This window comes from Xenopus laevis, chromosome 7L (assembly GCF_017654675.1).
Source record: "Xenopus laevis strain J_2021 chromosome 7L, Xenopus_laevis_v10.1, whole genome shotgun sequence".
NCBI lineage: Eukaryota > Metazoa > Chordata > Amphibia > Anura > Pipidae > Xenopus > Xenopus laevis.
In genome coordinates this window covers 117,038,179-117,059,386 of record NC_054383.1, presented here as the reverse complement: position 1 = coordinate 117,059,386, position 21,208 = coordinate 117,038,179, and the positions used below count along the sequence as shown (strand labels likewise).

Genomic DNA, 21,208 nt, shown 5'->3' with positions numbered 1-21,208 from the left:
GTGGGGTTTCGTGGTTCTTTTAGGAAGCGCCACTTGGTAATGCAATGTCTGCTGCTGAATTATTTACTGGCAGTTGGGATCAAATGTATGGGCGGCTCCTGATATTTTCTCTGTTATACAAGAATGGGATTTATAAGCACAACTTGCATTTGTTTTTGCAGTATGATGAAAGCCCTATTCCATAGAGAAGTGTTGCCATTATCAATACATAATATAAGGGATAAAATAGCCCTACTATAAATATTTAAGCATATTAAGAATATTAGAAATCATTAATTAAATGTATATTTCTTTTGAAAAAGTAAATTATTCAATTATCCTCAAGACTACATTAATTTGCAGAATGCTACATTTTATTTTCAGGTGTCAGTGAACACTGTGTATTCCGATGGCAGTAACCCTATAAGTTGCTTAGAGCTGTTGTTTGTGGGAATCGGCCCTGAGCTTTAAAGGAGTAGGGTGGAAAGTCACTGACCCCAGTTGTCAGAAAATTATTTCTCTGTGAGGTTACAATGTTATTGTTACTTTTTATAATGTATCTTTCTATTCAGGCCCTCTTCTCTTCATCTGTCAGTCTCTCATTCAAATCACTCCTGGTTGCTAGGGTAAATCGGACACGAGTAACTAGATAGCTTCTGAAATATCAAACTGCTAAAAAATCTAAACATGTAAAGAGGTTGTTCACATTTTAGTATGACGTAGAGAGTCATTTTCCAAGACAATTTGCAATTGGTCTTAATTTTTTATTAGTTTTTTTTTCATTATTCTACTTTTTGTTCAGCAATTCTCCAGTTTGGCATTTCAGCAGTTATCTGGTTGCTAGGGTTCAGATTGCCTTAGCAACAGGGAGTAGTTTGAATAAGAGACTGAACTATGAATAGGAGAAAGTAACAATAATCTTAACATTTAAGTTTCACAGAGCTATAATTTTTTTTACTACTGGGGCCAGTGAAAGTTGGAAAGATTCAGACAGTTAAAAAAAACTGTACAAAATAGATAATTGAAGAGTTGCTTAGAATTGGGCATTCTAGAACATACTGTAAGTTAAAGGGATTCTGTCATGATTTGTATGATGTAGTTTTTCTTTCTAAATTACCCTGATTACACTGCAAATAATTCACTCTACAATATAAAATGTCATTCCTGAACCAGCAAGTGTATTTTTTTTAGTTGTAATATTGGTGTGTAGGTGCAACTCAGGTCATTTTGCCTGGTCATGTGATTTCAGAAAGAGCCAGCACTTTAGGATGGAACTACTTTCTGGCAGGCTGTTGTTTCTACTACTCAATGTAACTGAAAGTGTTGCAGTGGGACCTGGATTTTACTATTTAGTGCTGTTCTCAGATCTACCAGGCAGCTGTTATCTTGTGTTAGGGAGCTGCTATCTGGTTACCTTCCCATTGTTCTGTTTTTAGGCTGCTGGGGGGAAAGAGAGGGGGTGATATCACTCCAACTTGCAGTACAGCAGTAAAGAATGACTGAAGTTTATCAGAGCACAAGTCACATGACTTGGGGCAGCTGGGAAACTGACAATATGTCTAGCCCTGTGTCATATTTCAAAATTAAATAACAATTCTGTTGGCTCTTTTGAGAAATGGATTTCAGTGCAGAATTCTGCTGGAGCAGCACTATTAACTGATGCGTTTTGAAAAAAAAACATTTTTTCCCATGACAGTATCCCTTTAAAGTAAAGGCAAATCACCCCTTTAAAAAAGACATAAAGTCTAGATTTAGAGGACCAGCCAACAGATTGGCCTATGGTTAATACTGCACAGCAATCAGATATCTAATATAATGGTTCAGCTAAATGCTCAGAGCTGCTGATATTGGGGCTGGCATCCCAAGGCCACCAAAAGCATCATAGCTTCTTTCTGTTGTAGTTAGATCCTAATTACATCCTAACTACAGCTGATAGGGCCACACTGGGTGACTGGCTGCCCACATGACCTTAGATAAATTATAGGGTTACTCACATCTAAGTAGTTAGTAAGTTTCTCAGGGAACATCTGTTGCTGTAGATTTTCTTTTGTGGCACCTTTCAATTCTTCTGCAGTCATGCTGTCACTTAACATGCGTCTGATGGATGGGAATTTCTTCAGGGGTATTCTAGAAAATTAAATGAATATCATTAACAAATATCTAAAATAAAATATTTTATTCTTGTTGCAGATCAGATTTGGTGGACGGTAATGGCAATACAGGCATGAGATCGGTTATCCAGAAACCCGTTATCCTGAAAGCTCCGAATTACAGAAAGGCCTTCTTTCATAGACTCCATTTTCTCTAAATAGTCCAAATTTTTAGAAATTATGTCCTTTCTCTGTAATAATGAAACATTACCCTGTACTTGATCCCAACTAAGATATAATTAATCCTTATGGGAAGCAAAACCAGCTTATTGGGTTTATTTAATGTTTAAATGATTTTCTAGTAGACTTAAGTTATGAAGATCCAAATTATGGAAAGATCCATCCTGACCATTCTGGATAACAGGTCCCATACCTGTACAATGAAACTGTCCAACGAGTATCAAGCGTTATGTTTCAGGCTAGCTGCAGTTATGGGGGCTGTCCAGTAAGGGAAGTGCCATTAGTTTGGGGTGAGAGATAGGACAGGGGGTAATGTTGCAGAAGAAACCAGCAAGAGGCAACATGTTTGGCTTAAATGGGGGTAGGTCTAGCTTCAGATCAGTGGCGTAACTAGAAATCAAAGGAACAGTAACACCAAAAAAATGAAAGTGTTTTAAAGTAATGAACATATCATGTAATGTTGCCCTGCACTGCTAAAGTGTTTGCTTCAGAAACTCTACTATAGTTCATATAAACAAGCTGCTGTGTAGCAATGGCAGAAATTGAAAAAAGGCTTTATGGCACAGGTTAAATAGTGGATAACAGATAACACCATTATGTTCTACAGAGCTTATCTGCTGTGTAACCTGAGCCTTTTTTCCTTTGAATGGCTGCCCCCATTGCTACACAGCAGCTTATTTATATAAACAATAGTAGTGTTTCTGAAGTAGTTCAGGGCAACACTGAATTATAATTGTATTACTTCAAAACACTTTCATTTCAGCAAATTAGTTTTCAGGCCTCCAAAATATTTAGAGATTGACCTGTTTTACCAATAATTATTGAAATTGTATATGAATTAGGGCTTCATGGGGCCACTATACCTCCTGGGCCCCCTGCAGCCGCAGGGTCTGCTTCCTCAGTAGTTATACCACTGCCTCAGAGCTTAGGCATGGTGGACTTTGTTGTAAATCAAAGCTTTGAGACAAAAAATGAGCCTTATAAGCTAAAACATGGGCTGCACAGACTCTTTGGTGCAGTGATATGGAGCCATGCTGTAAGAGCATCCTCTCTTGAGTACTGGTTTCTGGTATGTATACATTTTAGCAAGATGACCGGTGGAGTCGAGGAGGGAGAACTGCCAGACTAGACATCTGATGGCTGCAGTAAGTGATAGTCTCTTCCACTCCGTTCTCTGCTCCAGTAAATGTAAATGGACTTAAAGCTCATTCCTTCTGCACTTTAATGGCAATGGAAAGAACAACTGCAGCCGGATGTGTCTGTATAAGGCTTACAGTGGCTGTACAGCTTTAGTGTAGGACAGGAAGGTCATCTGCACTGAACCCCAGCATCCTTTAACTTTGATTAACATACTACAACTGTTATATCGTCAACTTTTTTTGAAAAGGACCCAGATTAAACACTGGATTCCAGCTCTGGCCCAATATATGGTAAAAAAATAAAACAAAATACCTATCTCCTTTTAATTACTACCACCTACTGCATTTAAAGGGTGAGTCACATTTGAGTTAACTTTTAGTATGTTACAGAATGGCTCATTTAAAGCAACTGTTCAATTGGCCTTCATTATGTTTTTATAGTGTTTAAATGACTTGCCTTCTTATAACACTTTCCAGCTTTCAAATAGGGGTCACTGACCCCACCGAAAAAACCAAATAAGGTTGCACATTCATTGTTATTGCTACTTTTTATTATTCAGGCCTCTCCTATTCATATTGCAGTCTCTTATTCAAATCAGTGCCTGTTTGCTAGGGTAATTTGGACCCTAGCAACCAGATTGCTAAAATTGCAAAACGGAGAGCTGCTGAATAAAAAGCAAAATAACTCAAAAACCACAAATAATAAAAAATCTAAACCAATTGTAAATTGTTTCAGAATATCAGTATCTACATTATACTGAAAATGTTGATTTAAATGCAAACAACCCCTTTAAAGGTTATCATGGGCCCCCTCTCCTTTCTCCATCTGGAACTATAGGGGAAAAATCACTAGTATACAGCTCCATTTTGGAATTACTCACAAACTGAACCATTATCTGCAGGAAGCTGAACCGTTGAATCATGCCATTGATTGTGCACATAGATCTTAAAGGAAAAGCTACAATTTGCTATTATTAATAATGCCTTCTTACACAATGTGATAACATAACAAGCGGCCTGTTTAATCATTGTTAATAAAAAAAAGAAAGCGGCTGCCATTAATGTTAAACAGCTTATATTGCCAGTGTCAGTAAGGCACAGAGATGACATATGTTTGCAGCTGAAATAGGACCTAGATTTCATAAGTCTTATGATGGAACAAGCTAAGTGTATGTACAGAGGCACAGAGGGAATAATTACAGTTGGATTTTATGTGTTTAATCATTTACAATGTGATACAGGGATATATGAAATAATGTATGGGTGAGATTTTATATATGTGCATGAAAGCAAGTGCTTCCGACTCATATAGAAAGAAGTAGAGAGATTCATGTGACAGGTCCTATTTTCAGCATCCTGCAGTCTCTCAAATGTTCTTATTCATTTGTGAAAAATAAGCAGTCATGAGATGCGCAGGAACAGTGAAGCAGATTTCCAGCCAAGGGTATGGTAGGAAATAAAAGTGATGGTCCTTGTTAGAAAATAGACTGCGGAGACGGCTAATCCTTCCACAAATAGGTAGTTTTACGTAAATTAGTACCCGTACTAGATGAACTAGAAAGGCATCAGGAAAACTGCTGAAGGTCAGCCACAGCATTATCATTCATTAACATCCTCAGAAAAAGGGATCCTGGCTGTAACTGTAGGAAGCCATAAAAATATAGAAACAAGTGATTATTCAGAATAAGGCCACCATGTCAAAAGCTGCTCTCAGCAATGGGCATGTAACTGTCCCGCGAAATGAAAGACTAAAATGACCCGAATTACACAACAGGATTTAAATCAATCCCATCAGATTTATACATACAAGTGGTGCCCTCAATAGGTGTGTGTTGAAGTAGTAATTCTTTATTACTAGCTGGCTGTTTTGGGAGAACCTGAAATGAATTTAGTTTTCTACCTTGGTTCTATGGAGTTATTCCTTCGGTGTACCATTATCTGGAACTGGCCGACTGGCTCAACATCAAAGCATTGTACTTCAAACCCCCTGGGTATCGCCTCCTGGGTACACTTCATTTGATAACAGTAATAAGCAGCCACCCAAGAGCATCAATAGACCAACATGAAATTGTCAGCCACAACCCATAACTAACTATACTTGGATCCCTTTATATTCATCCTTTATTAATACTAGGGATGCACCGAATCCACTATTTTGCATCCGGCTGAACCCTCGAATCCTTTGCGAAAGATTCGGCCGAATACTGAACCGAATCTTAATTTGCATATGCAAATTAGCAGTGGGAAGTGGAAAAATGTTTTACCTTCTTGTTTTGTGACTATAAGTCACGCGATTTCCCTCCCCACCCCTAATTTGCATATGCAAATTAGGATTCGGTTCGGCCAGGCAGAAGGACCACCTTGTGATCCAAACGATCAGATTACGATGTAGGTTTAAGGTGGCCATACACGGGCTGATAAAAGCTACCAACAGACCAAATCGGCAGCTTATTGGCCTGTGTGTGGGGCCCTCCAACAGGCTTCCCTGATCAATATGTAGACAAGAGTTGCCCAGATGTCGCTCGGGCAGTGGTAAAAATCCTGTTGGATTGCGGACTGCATCAATGCCAAACGAGCGGATCTTTATGTGTATGGCCACCACTCCTTCGGAGCAAGGACAACATCAACTAGCTGAAGTGGTCCCCAATCCGACAGGAAAATCAAACCTGTCTGATCGACATATGGACAATTTTTGGTCAGATATCGGTTGAGTGGGCCCATTGTAGGTTCTCATACATGAGCAGATAAACTAGAGAATCGGTCTAAAGGGCCAGACTAAATTTACCCATCTTTACCTCTAACCACTGCACTCATGCACACCCACACCCACAAGTTGTAAGTCCAGCACAATAGGTTGTAGTACACACAAAGAAATGAAAACACATAATTCAGCAATTCTACAGCACAAGAAAGATGACCCTTTCATATTTCAAGAAGAAATTAGAAGGAACTGGGGACTACAGTGAGCCCTCTTTAATCCCTCCAGCCTGGATACGAAATTCAGTTCAGGTTATTTTCTGAATGGAGGGAATAATGTGGCAGAGGAAAGACAAGTCAGTGACAAAAGAGTGCAAATCTGTTTGGCTGTCAGGTTTTCCCTGATTCGTGTGGGGGTAGCTGTCTGAATTTTACATGTGCCAGGGGTTGCAATGCTCAGGTGTCTGAGAGGCAGTAACGCTGATGCTTAACCTCATAGAGCAGACGTTCCATAATCCAGTTCTGCAGCTGCTATCCACTGGAATGTCCTCTTGACGTAATGTTTGCCCATTGTAATTCATTGCTTTGTCCAACCCCAGGCTTCAAGGGCTATAACAGGCCAAATATTAGCTTTGCCTGGCGTTAAGGGCCAGTGGGTCATTCAGAATGACTCATTTACCTGTTCTTAAAGGGATACTGTCTCGGCGAAACATGTTTTTTTTCCAAAACACATCAGTTAATAATGCTGCTCCAGCAGAATTCAGCACTGTAATCAGTTTTAAAAGAGCAAACAGATTTTTTATATTAAATTTTGAAATTTGGCATGGGGATAAACATATTCTCAGTTTCCCAGGTGCCCTCAGGTCACGTGACTTGTGCTTTGATAAACTTCAGTCACTCTTTACTGCTGTACTGCAAGTTTGAGTGATACCACCGAGCCCATATGCAGAACAATGGGAAGGTAACTAGATAGCAGCTCAATAACACAGGATAACAACTGCCTGGGAGATATAACAACAGCACCTAATAGTAATATCCAGGTCCCACTGAGACACATTCAGTTACATTGAGCAGGAGAAACAACAGCCTGCCAGAAAGCAGAAAGTGCTTTTTCTGAAAGCACATGACCAGGCAAAATGACCTGAGATGCCTGCCTACACACCAATATTACCAAACTAAAAAAATACACTTCCTGGTTCTGGAATTCAATTTTATATTGTATTTAGTGAATTATTTGCAGTGTAAACAGTGCAATTTATAAATAAAAACTTAAAATCATGACAGAATCCCTTTAACTCGCATGTCTGAGGACCACACAAATATTTTACAAGATGCTGCATGATGAAACTAGAGTGTTAAAATCTCTAATCACAAAGTCCTCAGTGATTGAGGCTGCTTTACATTTGCTTTACATTAGCTCCCTGCTGCTTTTACCTCTGTGGTATAGAGCTGAAGGATGAGACGCCCCTAATTCTAATTGCTATTCAGTGAGCAATCCATATGCCAAGCAAGCACTGAACGAGCCTGTGGAGGACAGAGGAAAGGGCAGACTGGTGCAGCAAATAAGGAACTCTTTATATCACATAATGCTGAATAACACATTCACACTATCAGACGCCTGCCCTGCTGCTGGTAATTATGCCTTCCTGTAATAAGGGCTGTCTTTGGGGGGGGGCATATTGGGGGAATCACTACGGACCCCAATCTGTGTGGGGGCTCTGAAGATTGTGCAATAGGAGAGGACTCCATACATTTGCCCCTTCCCTGGGAACAGAAAGGCAAAAAGGACTGACCTATCAGAGTACAAGATGATATAGGTTACGGCTAAGGTTGCCACCTTTGCCAGGGGCTAAACCCAAACAAAGGAGGTGGGGCAGATTTCATTGGGGGTGGAGCAGTGATTAGACAGGCATGTCGAAAGCCAATTGCGGCCCGTATTCAAATTTACACCGGCCCTCAGCCTCTATACTTCCCCTATACGTCACAGTCGGTCCCGTCCCCGATGCATCACGCAACACCCCCCCCCCCCCAAACGGTCTCCACTGGGGGAAAAGGTGGCAACCCTAGTTGTAAACCAGACAGAAAGTTTTGATGTCCACCATCAAGCTATTTCTCATTCAAAATGCTTTAGTCAACGGGTGTTTTTTTCTTGTGGTGACATTTTTATCTGCAACTTTTTTATCGCAGCGAATTTTCACAAAAAAATTGGCAGATCGCAAAAAAAATTCACCACGGATCCATGCCTGGCAAAAAAAAATTGCTAGTCACTACAACTACAGAACGCTTGGGACCTGGGGTTTCCTGGAAAAGGGATCTATCCATAATTTGGATCTCCATACCTTAAATCTGCTAAAAAAAAATGTAATCATTTAATAAACCCAACAGAATTTTCTTGCCACCAATATGGATCCATGCAGCTTAGTTTCTATCAAGTACAAGGAGCTGTTTTAGTATTACAAAGAAAAATGAAATAATTTAAAACACTGGAATTATTTGCTTATAGTGGACTCTATGGGAGATGGCGTTTGCATTATTTGGAGATTTATGGATAATGGGTTTCTGGAAAATGAATCTTCCTACCCTGCCATAGAAGGCCCAGACTAACACTGCTCATGGCTGTTGTTGAATATCCCCCAGCAACTAAAAGGTTGGATAGCCTGGCTATATAAAATTAATGAGTCCCCACGCCAGATCTTTTGCCCTGTAATTACTCCAATAGCTCTCAAAGCAATAAACCACAATTCAATGCTTGATGACTATTTCTAAGAAAAGAGGCATCTGAAAAGGTCACTGGTTTTGGCCATGTAAAGACACTCAGTCTAACAGTACAGAAGTCTTTGTTACTGCATGACTAGGGTGCCGGCATCTACAAACAATTGCCTGTTAGGAATAATGAGTACATCAGTACATCAGGACTGGGGTAGTTGCAGGGCCCGGGGAAACTGGACTTTGGGGGCCTATTATCACTGTAAATAGCAGTGACTTGGCTATACTTCTTTAGCTTTCTATACAGCTGGTGGGTTCTGGGAGTTTTATTTCCAAACACAACAAAAGCACCATAGGTAGTGTTGCCAACTTGCATATAACATTGTCACTGTCAAGCTCTATTACATGCAAATATTATTCGAGCCAATCTAAAGCTCAGCACCCCCATCCACCCAGTTACATGTCCTCTTTCTGTGAACTCCAGTTCACTGTGGTAATGGAATGGCTAGTATAAAAAACACTGCTGCAGAAGACATATTTAGTAAAACATGGATATCTCAGCCTTTAAAGGGATCCTGTCATCGGAAAACATGTTTTTTTCAAAAAGCATCAGTTAATAGTGCTACTCCAGCAGAATTCTGCACTGACATCCATTTCTCAAAAGAGCAAACAGATTTTTTTTATATTCAATTTTGAAATCTGACATGGGGCTAGACATTTTGTCAATTTCCCAGCTGCCCCAAGTCATGTGACTTGTGCCTGCACTTTAGGAGAGAAATGCTTTCTGGCATGCTGCTGTTTTTCCTTCTCAATGTAACTGAATGTGTCTCAGTGGGACATGGATTTTTACTATTGAGTGTTGTTCTTAGATCTACCAGGCAGCTGTTATCTTCTGTTAGGTAGTTGCTATCTGGTTGCCTTCCCATTGTTCTTTTGTTTGGCTGCTGGGGGGGGGGAAGGGAGGCGGGTTATTTTACTCCAACTTGCAGTACAGCAGTAAAGAAGTTTATCAGAGCATAAGTCACATGACTTGGGGCAGCTGGGAAATTGACAACATGTCTAACCCCATTTCAGATTTCAAAATTGAATATAAAAAAATTGGTTTGCTCTTTTGAGAAATGGATTTCAGTGCAGAATTCTGCTGGAGCAGCACTATTAACTGATTAATTTTGAATTTTTTTTTTTCCCATGACAGTATCCCTTTAAAGACACAGATATCTCTGTGGTCCCCTAATCAAGAAAATAACCTTTCCTATACATACAGTAACATTGCTTCAACAGATACACAAAATAATCTAGCAACTCTAGTCTTTTCCAGTCCAGGAGGCAGCAACTGACATCACATTGATCTTCATCAAACCCATGACAGGTCTAGTTGCTGAAACAAACATTTTAGTAAATGGAATCCTGGGGGGTGCATCTTAGGTGTATTGCTAATGACAAAATATGAGTCACACTTCTGTAGGATACCTTTCCCTTTAAATGCATCAATTTACAGCTTTAAGCTTAGCTTTAAAGGGCCATTAACACAAAAAAACAGAAATGCTCTAAAAGCGATCACATACAATATTCACAAAAGCACTTTTCAGAATTTGGCACCATTTCCCGAAAGTATAATATTTCTGGAAACTACAGTATTATAAAAAAGGCTCCACACATGCATACAATACAATTACAGAGAATAGTCATTGGGAAAAAAAAACAAATTATTATTTCTGATTAAAAATTAGCCTTGGTACTTGTAGGGCTGGATATTTTTTAATGCCACTTGTGTTTCTCCCACCCAACCAGAGGGTAAGGTGGAACTGCAGCCCCACTGTATGGTTATGTATGCACTACATGGATAAATTAACTTCATAGCAGAAGTGACGACAATTCCAAGCATATCTAAATATATCTCTGACTCTTTCTAAACTTGTAATCTGTTTAATAGACGCCATACCACCACCAGCAGTTGGTCTGTTTGAACCCCCTAAAAGATGGCTATTCTTGCATAGGCAGGAAAGCTTATTTACGGTACCAATGCTTAGCGCTTTCAGTGAAGCAACCCAGTCTGCTCTGATGAGAAAAATGTATCCAGGCACTCCAATGAACCCCCTAGGCACTATGCTCAGCAGGAAGATCAATGTTTTGTGTTAATGGATGGTAAGGATAATGCCCCTTTGTGTGTTATAAGTTCTTTGGCCACTCCTAGCCTCACCATTCTCTGCACAAATCTAATTTGTAAAATATTTGGGACAAAACAAGAATGAAATGCAAATTATAGGGCAACTAGGTAATAAGCACTGTCCCTGTACTGTCCCCTTTAATAATGCTACAGTACTGTTGTTCTAAAACACCATAGCTAGTCTATTCTGCATACGGAAACCATTCCATATATAAATGGCAATACAAAGTGCCAGTCTAGTCCAATACATTTCTGTATGTCTTGCTATTTTTTAATATTACTGTCCATTAGGCCCATGGCACACACATTATATTCTCTGCTGAAGAAGCAATTTGTCATTTCGTTAAATGGAATACACTGCGTGTATACACTAGTGAAGAATACCCAAATCCACAAATGTTGCTGGGTGTTAGAGCTCAGCAATACTTCTGTGCTAAGATCTAACATCCAATAGAAACACATTCTGGCAAAATGATACAGTCAAGAAAATTTTGACAAACAAGGTAAAATATTGAAATGCTGGAATTTCCCATTTTGGCATTTTACAAGCTATTTGTTTCATTTGAGTGCAGTCATCTTCCTGTCTAATCATCTTCAGCTGACTGCACCCTGTTGGTGCAATAGCAATACTGTGGGAGTTCCTCAATTTTGCAAATACAAATTCAGATGAGCAGAAAAATTGGCACCCACCACAGGGGAAGCAAAACAACTCAGTTCTGTTATCGGAACTGTTTGTAAATATACAAGGCAACCGTATAAATAGCTGTATCCAGTAAAGCAAAGCTGCTCTGCTGTAGGCCTGTGGGCTGGATGTGGCCCTCGTGTTCCCTCTAAGGTGTGAGCTTGTGTGAACACACACACAACAAATTGTGGTGTGCACAAAGAATTTGTTGTGAAAACACAAAATGTTGTGTTAATTCTGACCTGAGCACAGTTTTTAAAACTTGCACACACAAGTTTAAAGTTTGTGCACAAAATATTTTTTTTTGTAAGCATAGCCAAGAAGAAATTAAAGGGAACATTGGGCCCTCCAATCTGTACAGAGGCTCCATAGATGGTATGAAATCATTGTTTTAATGAAATACGGCCCTCCAACATGCTGTATGAAATATAATAGGCCCACTGTATAAAATAAATTGAACAGCACTACCGTAAAGCAATGGCAACGCTGAACAATTGTATGTCATCTGCTTCTAGTTTTAATAGTTCACACTGGCTGCACGGCATCAACTGTTCCGGCTAAAAACGCAGCTCAGATTAGGCATTGTATTTATGAAGGTGTGGATAAACATTTGGTCAGAACCTCTGACGTGAAAGAGAAACATGACTCTTATTTAACTTGGTGGGGGTCATTTATAAAGTTCGCGCAGCGCATATATATTCGCAAATGGTTGTATTGCCCATGCTATTTCCGGAACGCTAAATTAAATTGCACTGCTGTGCCCGTCTTTTGGGAATTCGCATCGTGAATAAATTTTCGCGAGACAGGAGTTTGCGTGAGCGCACCCAATTTGCGAGGTTGTTGTGCGCGAAAATAGCATTGACAGTAAATATACTAGCACTTTGCAAAACTGTTTTGCGAATATTTTCTCCGCCACCAGTTGTGGCTTAATTCAGAGTGTGCACATAATATTCGCAATTTTGCAATTTTTGACATATTTAAAAACCTCTTGGAGACATTCGCATTGTGAAAAAAAAATGTGAAATTCTGTTTGCACCACACTTATTCAGCTTTATAAATATAACCATGCACAGAGCAAATATATTCACTTTGCGAACCAATCTGCCTTGCGCAAAGTTTATAAATGAGCCCCACTATAATATTTTCTCACTTTAATACGGTCATATCCATTTCATTTGCACCCTTGGGATGGTGGTGAGCCCTATGTATTGCACCTATAAGATGAGAACTGGGTGGTTTATATCCAATGATCTCTGAATAGCTAGTGTACTTACAGCAGTGGCTGGAAAGCTGCAGCCCATGGGCTCCAGTTTCAGAATCCTAAAAGCAGATCCTTATACACTTGTGCTGGTACCAGACCGTTACTCGAAATATTCAGTGAGTAACATTTTTACAACTTTTTCCACTTATTCCAACAGTTAAAATTAGGCAGAAGATTTAAAGGATTAAAGGGGTTGCTTCACAATTGCACTTAAAGAAACAGTTCAGTGTAAAAATAAAAACTGGGTAAATAGATAGGCTGTGTATAATAAAAAATGTTTCTAATATAGTTAGTTAGCCAGATAAGTAATGTATAAAGGCTGAAGCGAGTTGCTGTCTAAGATAAGAGAACAGAACACTACTTCCTGCTTTTCAGCTCTCTAACTCTGAGTTAGTCAGCGACTTCAAGGGGGGCCACATGGTGCATATCTGTTCAGTGAGTTTGCAATTGATCCTCAGCATTCAGCTCAGATTCAAAAGCAACAGTTATGACCTATGTGGACCCCCCTCAAGTAACTGATTGGTTACTGCCTGGAAGCAAAGAGAGCTGCAAAAGTAGTGTTCTGGCTATTATGTAAGACATCCAGTCACTTACATTTTTGACTAACTAACTATATTAGAAACATTTTTTATTTTGCACAGCCTATCTATTTACCCATTTTTTATTTTTATGTTGAGAGTGGTATTCTGAGACAATTTGCTGTTGGTTTTTATTTTGTATTGTTTGCGGTTTTTTTTTAGTTATTTAGCTTTTTATTCAGCAGCTCTCCAAGTTCCGTTTCAGTAGTATGGATGCTAGGGTTCAAATTACCCTAACAACCATGTATTTATTTGAATAAGAGACTGTGATATGAACAGGAAAGGCCCTGAATAGAAAGGTGAGTAATAAAAAGTACCAGTAACAATAAATAAGTACAGTAGTCTTACAGAGCATTAGTTTTTTAGATGGAGTCTAACAATAAAAATAAATAATTAAATTGAAAAGTTCATTAGAATTGGCCATTCTATAACATTTTAAATTAAAGAGCATTATATATGTCTAGTGGTCGTACTGGGCCGGCCAGACACGCTCCCATGATCTGCCAGCCCCCAAAAGACAACTATGTACCGCGGGCTGGCATTCGTGCATACACTTGGGGGCCCCAAGAAGTTTGGAACCCGGTGGGCCCCCAATGCTCCAGTCTGATCCTGAGTGACCCCTATTGGAAAGCTCGAAAGAGTCAGAAGAAAAGGGCAAATAATCCAAAAACTTAAAGAAAATAAATAAAGAAGACCAGTTGAAAAGTTGTTTAAATCTGACCAATCTATAACATAATACAAGTTTATTTAAAGGCTAACCACCCTTTAAATTACTTCACTTATGTGCCACAAAATTTAGAATCCTAGACAGCCCGATGTAGCTCCCCAGCCAAGGCAATTTAAAATAATAATGTCAAGAAGCATTTTCTCTTGCTCAGCCCAGCTCTCTAAATCTTTCAGTTGCAAGTGTTAAAGGAAGGGGGTTGCATTCACTTACCGTATAACTCCATCCGTATCCCAAAACAGGAGTAAAAGTATAAAGATGTTAGCCTTCATGCTGTGTGCAAATCAGCCCTCAGTTTAGAAAGTAGTAGTGCAAAGCAGCTCCTTCTCCTCGGCCGCCTCTGTAATGGCTTTTACTGTAAACTTCTCGGCTGCACTAAGTGTTGTGTGAGTTTTGCAAGCAAGTGGGCTGGCAGCTGGGAACATGCCCCAGTTAGTGTGTGTGTGGGTGGGTGTGTGTCAAAAAATGTGCACTTTCTATTCAGTCAACAAGTCTGTCTCTATGAGGACACAGGCGCATGACACTAATCATGGGATTAAACTAACTGTCAGTTTCATTTAGCTGCGTGGAAAGGGGAAGTGGTCATTAGCCTCAGTCTGAGTTTAAATGTCCATTTATCCTTTCTCAGATGCAACAGCGGCACATTTGTACTACGCAGGCCTAACTATCATTAGATCAAAATAGGAGATTATACGTTTAAAAGCACTAGACATATTTCATGCTCTTTAATTTAAAATGTTATAGAATGGCCAATTTTAATAAACTTTTCAATTGGTCTTAATTATTTATTTTTTATCGTTTTTTTTTAATGATTCACCTTCTTCTTCTGAATCTTTACAGCTTTCAAATGGGGGTCACTGACCCCCATCTAAAAACCAATGCTCTGTAAGGCTACAATTGTATTGTTATTGCTACTTTTTATTACTTATCTTTCTATTCAGGCCTCTCCTATTCATATTCCAGTCTCTTATTCAAATGCATGGTTACTAGTGTCATTTGGCCACTAGCAACCAGATTGCTGAAATTGGAAACTGGAGAGCTGCTGCTGAATAAAAAGATAAAAGCTCAAAAACCACAAATAATAAAAAATGAAAACCAATTGCAAATTGTCTCAGAATATCGCTCTCTACATCATACTAAAAGGTAATTTGAAGGTGAACAATCCCTTTAATACCCATATTCAGCTAATATATTGTACAGAGACAGATTTTTGCAAAAGTAGTATGTCGCAAGGCTGGGAAGTCCCGTGTACCACATGCTGTGATCTGTACTCAGATCTCAGTGGCAGGGCACACCTGACACTCTATAGAAAAGAAAGCACACTTCTCATGGAAAAGTGTCAGATATGAATTGACATTTACCTCAAAAAAGAATAGCATTTTTACGTGAGAAATCCAGTGCTGCCATTTGTTAAGATATGTAGGTATCACTTTAAAATTAGTAACGCATAATTATTTTTAATAAAAAAAAAGGGGGGGAATAAAGAATTGGTTCTGGAAAAGGCAAATTGGAAGGGTAGGGGATGATTTGGTCACACTGTAGTTCAAACATCTAAAAAGAACACTGTGTTTGCTATTAAGGTTCATAAAGACCGGATCCTGGGCACAGGGGACACTGATTTGCAAACTGGAAAGTGTTGGAGATTGTGGGGTAATGGGCAGTGGCGTAACTAGAGTGCGCCAGCCCCCCTGCAAAAAAATCTTCAGAGGGGCCCAGTGCACTCCGATCCCCATTCTACCGCCCACTTCTGGCCTCCGCCCATTTCTGGCCTCCGCCCACTTCCTGCTAGGACTCCGCCCACTGTTGATGCCACGTTCTTCCCAGCCGTAGGGAGAGCGGCTGGGGAAGGGGGTTCTTGTTGGCTATAAAGGAAGCAGGCCCCACAGTCCGTGCTCCCCTTTTCCCCGGGCCCCCCTCCGACTGCGGAGTCTGATTCCTCTATAGCCACTGGTAATAGACAGAGGTGGGTTATGGGTACGTTTGGTGTAATGGGGGTGTAGCCTGGGTGGGTTTGGGTTCATAGTCAAGTGTTCTTTATAGGAGATGCTTTTTTCTTATTGAGGCCCAAAGCCCAGGGAGCACAGACAAGGAGTAAGCTATTAACCCTGAAGTGTGGTCACTGTAGTATTGGGCCCTATGATTTCTGATGGTGGCCCATCCTGTTCAATAAGGAAGGCTATGTAAGGGATTCAATTGTGGTTGTATTACAAAGTGTTTTATCCAGGAAGCTCCGAAATATGGGATGGTCACCTCCCATAGAATCCTTTTTAACTAAATAATTCACATTTTTCAAAACGATTTCCTTTTTTTCTGTAATAATAAAACAGTGCCTTGTACTTGAGCCAAACTAAGATATAATTAATCCTTATTGGATTATTGGTTTATTTAATGTTTAAATGATTAAATGATTTTTTTAGTAAGTCTTTAGTAGACTTAAAAAGATACTGACATCAGAAAATAACATATCATAACATTATCTTTGAATGCTATTTATAATGTTGCCATAAAAGTATTTGCTTGATGCTTTTACATTACCTTTCTTACCCCCATGTTCCTCTATGAGGGAGCTGCCATATTTGTGCCGCAGTTGTTAGCATTAGAAACTCTAACTGACAGGTTGAGAAGGGACAGTCATGTTGGCAAAACAGTCAGGTTTAGGAACTTCAAATAACAATTACTTACAAAAGCAGAGTAATCAGCAAAAAACAGTCAACATGACCTACTTTTAATGTAGATTAATATTTTGAAAAGAAAATTTTTAGTGTCAGTATCACTTTAAGGTGCAAAGATTCAAACTACTGAAATATGCCTCATCTGGAGAACCACATATCCCCAACATTCTGAATAACAGATCCCATGCCTGTCCCATATGTGTTTTTTCTATTGGAAGAATATCACATAGAGTGTGTTTTGCTCCAGAGCTAATAACTTTTAGTAAACCAGTAAATTCTGCCTGCCGATTGGTTGTAAGAAGTGGCAAAGTCTTTGCACCTGTAATTTGCACCTACATCCCCATAATAATTATCTGATTGTGGACTATAGAGTATGAGACCTCGATGCCAAGCTTCTAGATTGGCACTGTGTATTTTGCAGACAATTTTGGGGTGCCTATCTGGTTGAGGGGAAACTGATGACAATCCCAAGTGTTTTCCCCTAAATGTCAGTGCAATTGCCGTTTTTAAATGAACCCCCCACACTCTGTATCAGGCACCAAAGACGAGCCATGTAACATTATCCTTCCTCCGCTCTTTCTATAAGGAAAGTCAATTAGTGGGAATTACATGGCCGCTCCTTCCCCAAGCTCTGACTTTCAGGTCACTTCTTTTCATTTTTGATAACGTTCATTTTTCAGACTGCTCAGAATGAATTGTTTTGTTTCATCTTTGTTCTGGGCTCTCATCCGATCAGACAAGCAATTAGTAATTATGTGCTAATATTGTTTCTACCAAAGGCTCGGTCAGTGATATAACTGGTCAGCCACTTTCAAGCAACTATTCGCTTTTTTTTTTAATTTCATTTTAATTTTTTTTTATAAAGATTAGGAAGCAGAGCTGAAGTCAAGGAACAGGGATATAGTCTGTAGCTTCAATTAAGAGGTTAGTAACTGTACTGAACTATACTGGCAGTTTCAGTTTCACCCAAGAATCCATTGTTCACTGATTCCACTTTTGTTATCCAGCAAATAAAGAGCAAATCCACTGGGTTAATCTACAGTTATAAATAAGATCCCAATATGTGAGGAAACATTGATGCAACTAAGCAAAGGCCTGTCTGTGTGGAAATAGAGCTTTGGTTTAACCCCCTCCCAGGCTAATCTAACAATTGTAAGAATTTTTCAAAATATTTCCCCAAGTGGACTGTAATACTTGGGGTTTAAAGTAAATATTCCCCTTGCTGCAACAGTTTCATTGCTGAGTTCAGGCAGCTGTTCTGCCATTTTAAGGTTCTTAATAATGGATTATGATGTGTCCCCTATCTTAGTCCTCTTCAGCTGACAGAAAGTGCACACTTATAACTCTTCCATAATCCTAAGGGTAATGTCCCATAAGTACACATTTTCTTGTACATTAAGTAGAACAATTGTATCACTGTCACAAATTTCCTTAGTGAGGAAGTTGCTGCGTTGACTCTTCAATGTGGCAGGGGTGTAACTACAGAGGAAGCAGACCCTGTGGCTGCATGGAGGTCCCATGAGGCCCTAATTCATATATAATTTCAAAAACAATTGGTAAAACAGGTCAACATCTAGACATTTTGGGGCCTGAAAAATAATTTGTTGTGAGGCCCAGTAACATCCAGTTATGTTGTGCAGTGGGTCTTTTTTTGGAACAAAATAACAGAAGTTAAATCTAATAAGCTGGCAGTGATAGACTGGGCTGATGGGACACTGGGAGAAAACCTAGTGAGCTCTGCCAGACCAGACCCACTGTTGGGAGATACAGTTATGGCAGGAGCAGGCAGCAGCAAGGGAAAGAAATTACTGAGAGCAGGACCGAGGTAGAGTCAGGGAGGGGGGAGCTGCACGGTGGTAGGTGTTGGGGATTTGAGATGATGTGGGGGTGCCTCCATGGCTGGGGTGGTGAGCCTTCCCCACACAAACCAGTCCAACACTGTGAGCATTGAATCGTTTCCTTAATGAATATTTTGCTGGATTTGGAAAGGCACCCTCTTCAGCACCATGGACAGCCAACCTTTGTGTAGCATTGACGGTTGGGATTGATTGGATATATGAACAGAGAGGGTGTTATTGTATTTATTGTACAGTGCTGCGGACTATGCTTGGCACTAAGTACCTGATAATAATAATAATTATATACAGGCATGGGATCCATTATCCAGAAACCCGTTATCCAAAAAGCTCTGAATTACAGGAAGGCCATCTCCCACAGACTCCATTTTATCCAAAAAAAATCAAAATTTTTAAAAACGTAAAAATGTTTTCTCTGTGACAATAAAACAGTAGCTTGTACTTGATTCAAACTAAGATATAATTAATCTTTATCGGAAACAAAACCAGCCTATTGTCTTTGTTTAATGTTTAAATGATTTTATAGTAGACTTACAGAAAGATCCGTTATCCGGAAAAAACCCAGGTCCTGAGCATTCTGGATAAAAGGTCCCATACCTGTATATTTATTCCTTAAAGGATTTAAAAAACCCTACCCCCCATAGGCCCCCCTCCCTGACCCCCCCCCCCCCCCCCAGCCTAGCTGCTACCCTGGGTAAATGCAACTAACTTTTTACTTACCCCTCGGTGCAGATTCTGTCCAGCGGAGTTCACGGCAGGCATCTTCTTCAGTAATCTTTGGGTCTGCTGCTGGTGCTTCGGCAATTTCCGTGACTTTCGGCGCATGAGCAGTTGTTCGGAACCGGCAAACTGCTCCAACTGCGCATGCCCCTTTAATAAGGGGTTGAATTCTCCCTTAAAGAAACAGTAACACCAAAAAATGAAAGTGTTTGAAAGTAATGAAAATATCATGTGCTGTTGCCCTTCACTGGTAAAACTGACCTGTTTGCTTCAGAAATATTACTATGGTTCATTAAATTAGCTGCTGTGTAGCAATGGCAGAAATTGAAAAAAGGCTATATGGCACAGGTTAAATAGTGAATAACAGATAACACCATTATGTTCTACAGAGCTTAACAGTAACATCAAAAATTAAAAGTGTTTTAAAGTAATACAAATATAATGCAGTGTTGCCCTGCACTAGTAAAACTGGTGTGTTTACTTCAGAAACACTACTATTGTTTATATAAATAAGCTGCTGTGTAGCAATGGGGACAGCCATTCAAATGAGAAAAGGCTCAGGTTACACAGCAGATAAGCTCTGTAGAACATAATGGTGTTATCTGTTATCCACTATTTAACCTGTGCCATAAAGCCTTTTTTCAATTTCTGCCATTGCTACACAGCAGCTTGTTTATATGAACTATAGTAGAGTTTCTGAAGCAAACACATCAGTTTTACCATTGCAGAGCAACACATTACATGATATTTTCATTACTTTAAAACAATTTTTTTGTGTTACTGTAAATAAAACACTATCACAGCATGGCTTTAACTGTGCATCTGCCACATATGAACAAGCACAAATTGTGCAGACAAAATAAATTCACAAGTCAAATTGTAACATATATATATATTTTTTTTTATAGAAAATGAATGTTTCTTATTCGCTCATATTTTTTAGCTGCAGTATTAGCCAGAATGCCGCTGTATTGTCTATACTATACTCTTGAGCAGCTCCTACTGTTGGATTCTGGGATTTTAGGTCCTATTTTGCAAGGTTTCCTTTGTCCCGTGCCAAGACGGATAACCTTGGGACTACAATTCCCAGCTTTGTCACAAATCAGGGAAGGTTGGTGGTGCTGGGTCCTGCATCTCTGCAGAAGAGAAAGGGGGAGGGAACTCTGTGATGCCGAGCTGGTAGGAAAGGGATTGGGAATGGGAGAATGAATGTGTTGGGAACTGCACAATGTGGATAAGCACTGGGGGGGGGGGGATATTCAAATAAAGAATGATGATAATAATCGTTGGTAGAACCTCATAACAGTATGTCTGCTATTGCCTGTATCAGTATGACTGTTCTTTGCTGCTATAATTTGCTTATTACTTGAAATGTGGCCACTAATTGGTATGCACCCTGCAAGGGGTCACTGGCAATAAAGATGCTCTGAAATAAACTAGGGATGCACCGAATCCACTATTTTGGATTTGGCCGAACCCCCGAATCCTTCACAAAGGATTCGGCCAAATACCGAACAGAATCCTAATTTGCATATGCAAATTAGGGGTGGGAAGGGGAAAACATTTTTTACTTGTTTTGTGACAAAAAGTCACGTGATTTCCCTCTCCGCTCTAATTTGCATATGCAAATTAGCATACCTCCCAACTGTCCCTTTTTCGGAGGGACAGTCCCTCTTTTGACAGCTCAACCTGCAGTC

General features: G+C 39.7%; 1 protein-coding gene across 1 annotated transcript in view; it reads right to left on the bottom strand.

Moving 5' to 3' along the window:
- napsa.L (napsin A aspartic peptidase L homeolog) overlaps nt 1–14,619 on the bottom strand; it is a 33,132-nt gene extending 18,513 nt beyond the window's left edge. The window contains 2 exon segments of the mRNA NM_001090097.1: nt 1,974–2,106; nt 14,477–14,619. Of these exon segments, the coding sequence (NP_001083566.1) occupies nt 1,974–2,106; nt 14,477–14,535 (192 nt within the window). The 5' untranslated portion in view covers nt 14,536–14,619.
- Between the last annotated feature and the right edge of the window lie 6,589 nt (nt 14,620–21,208).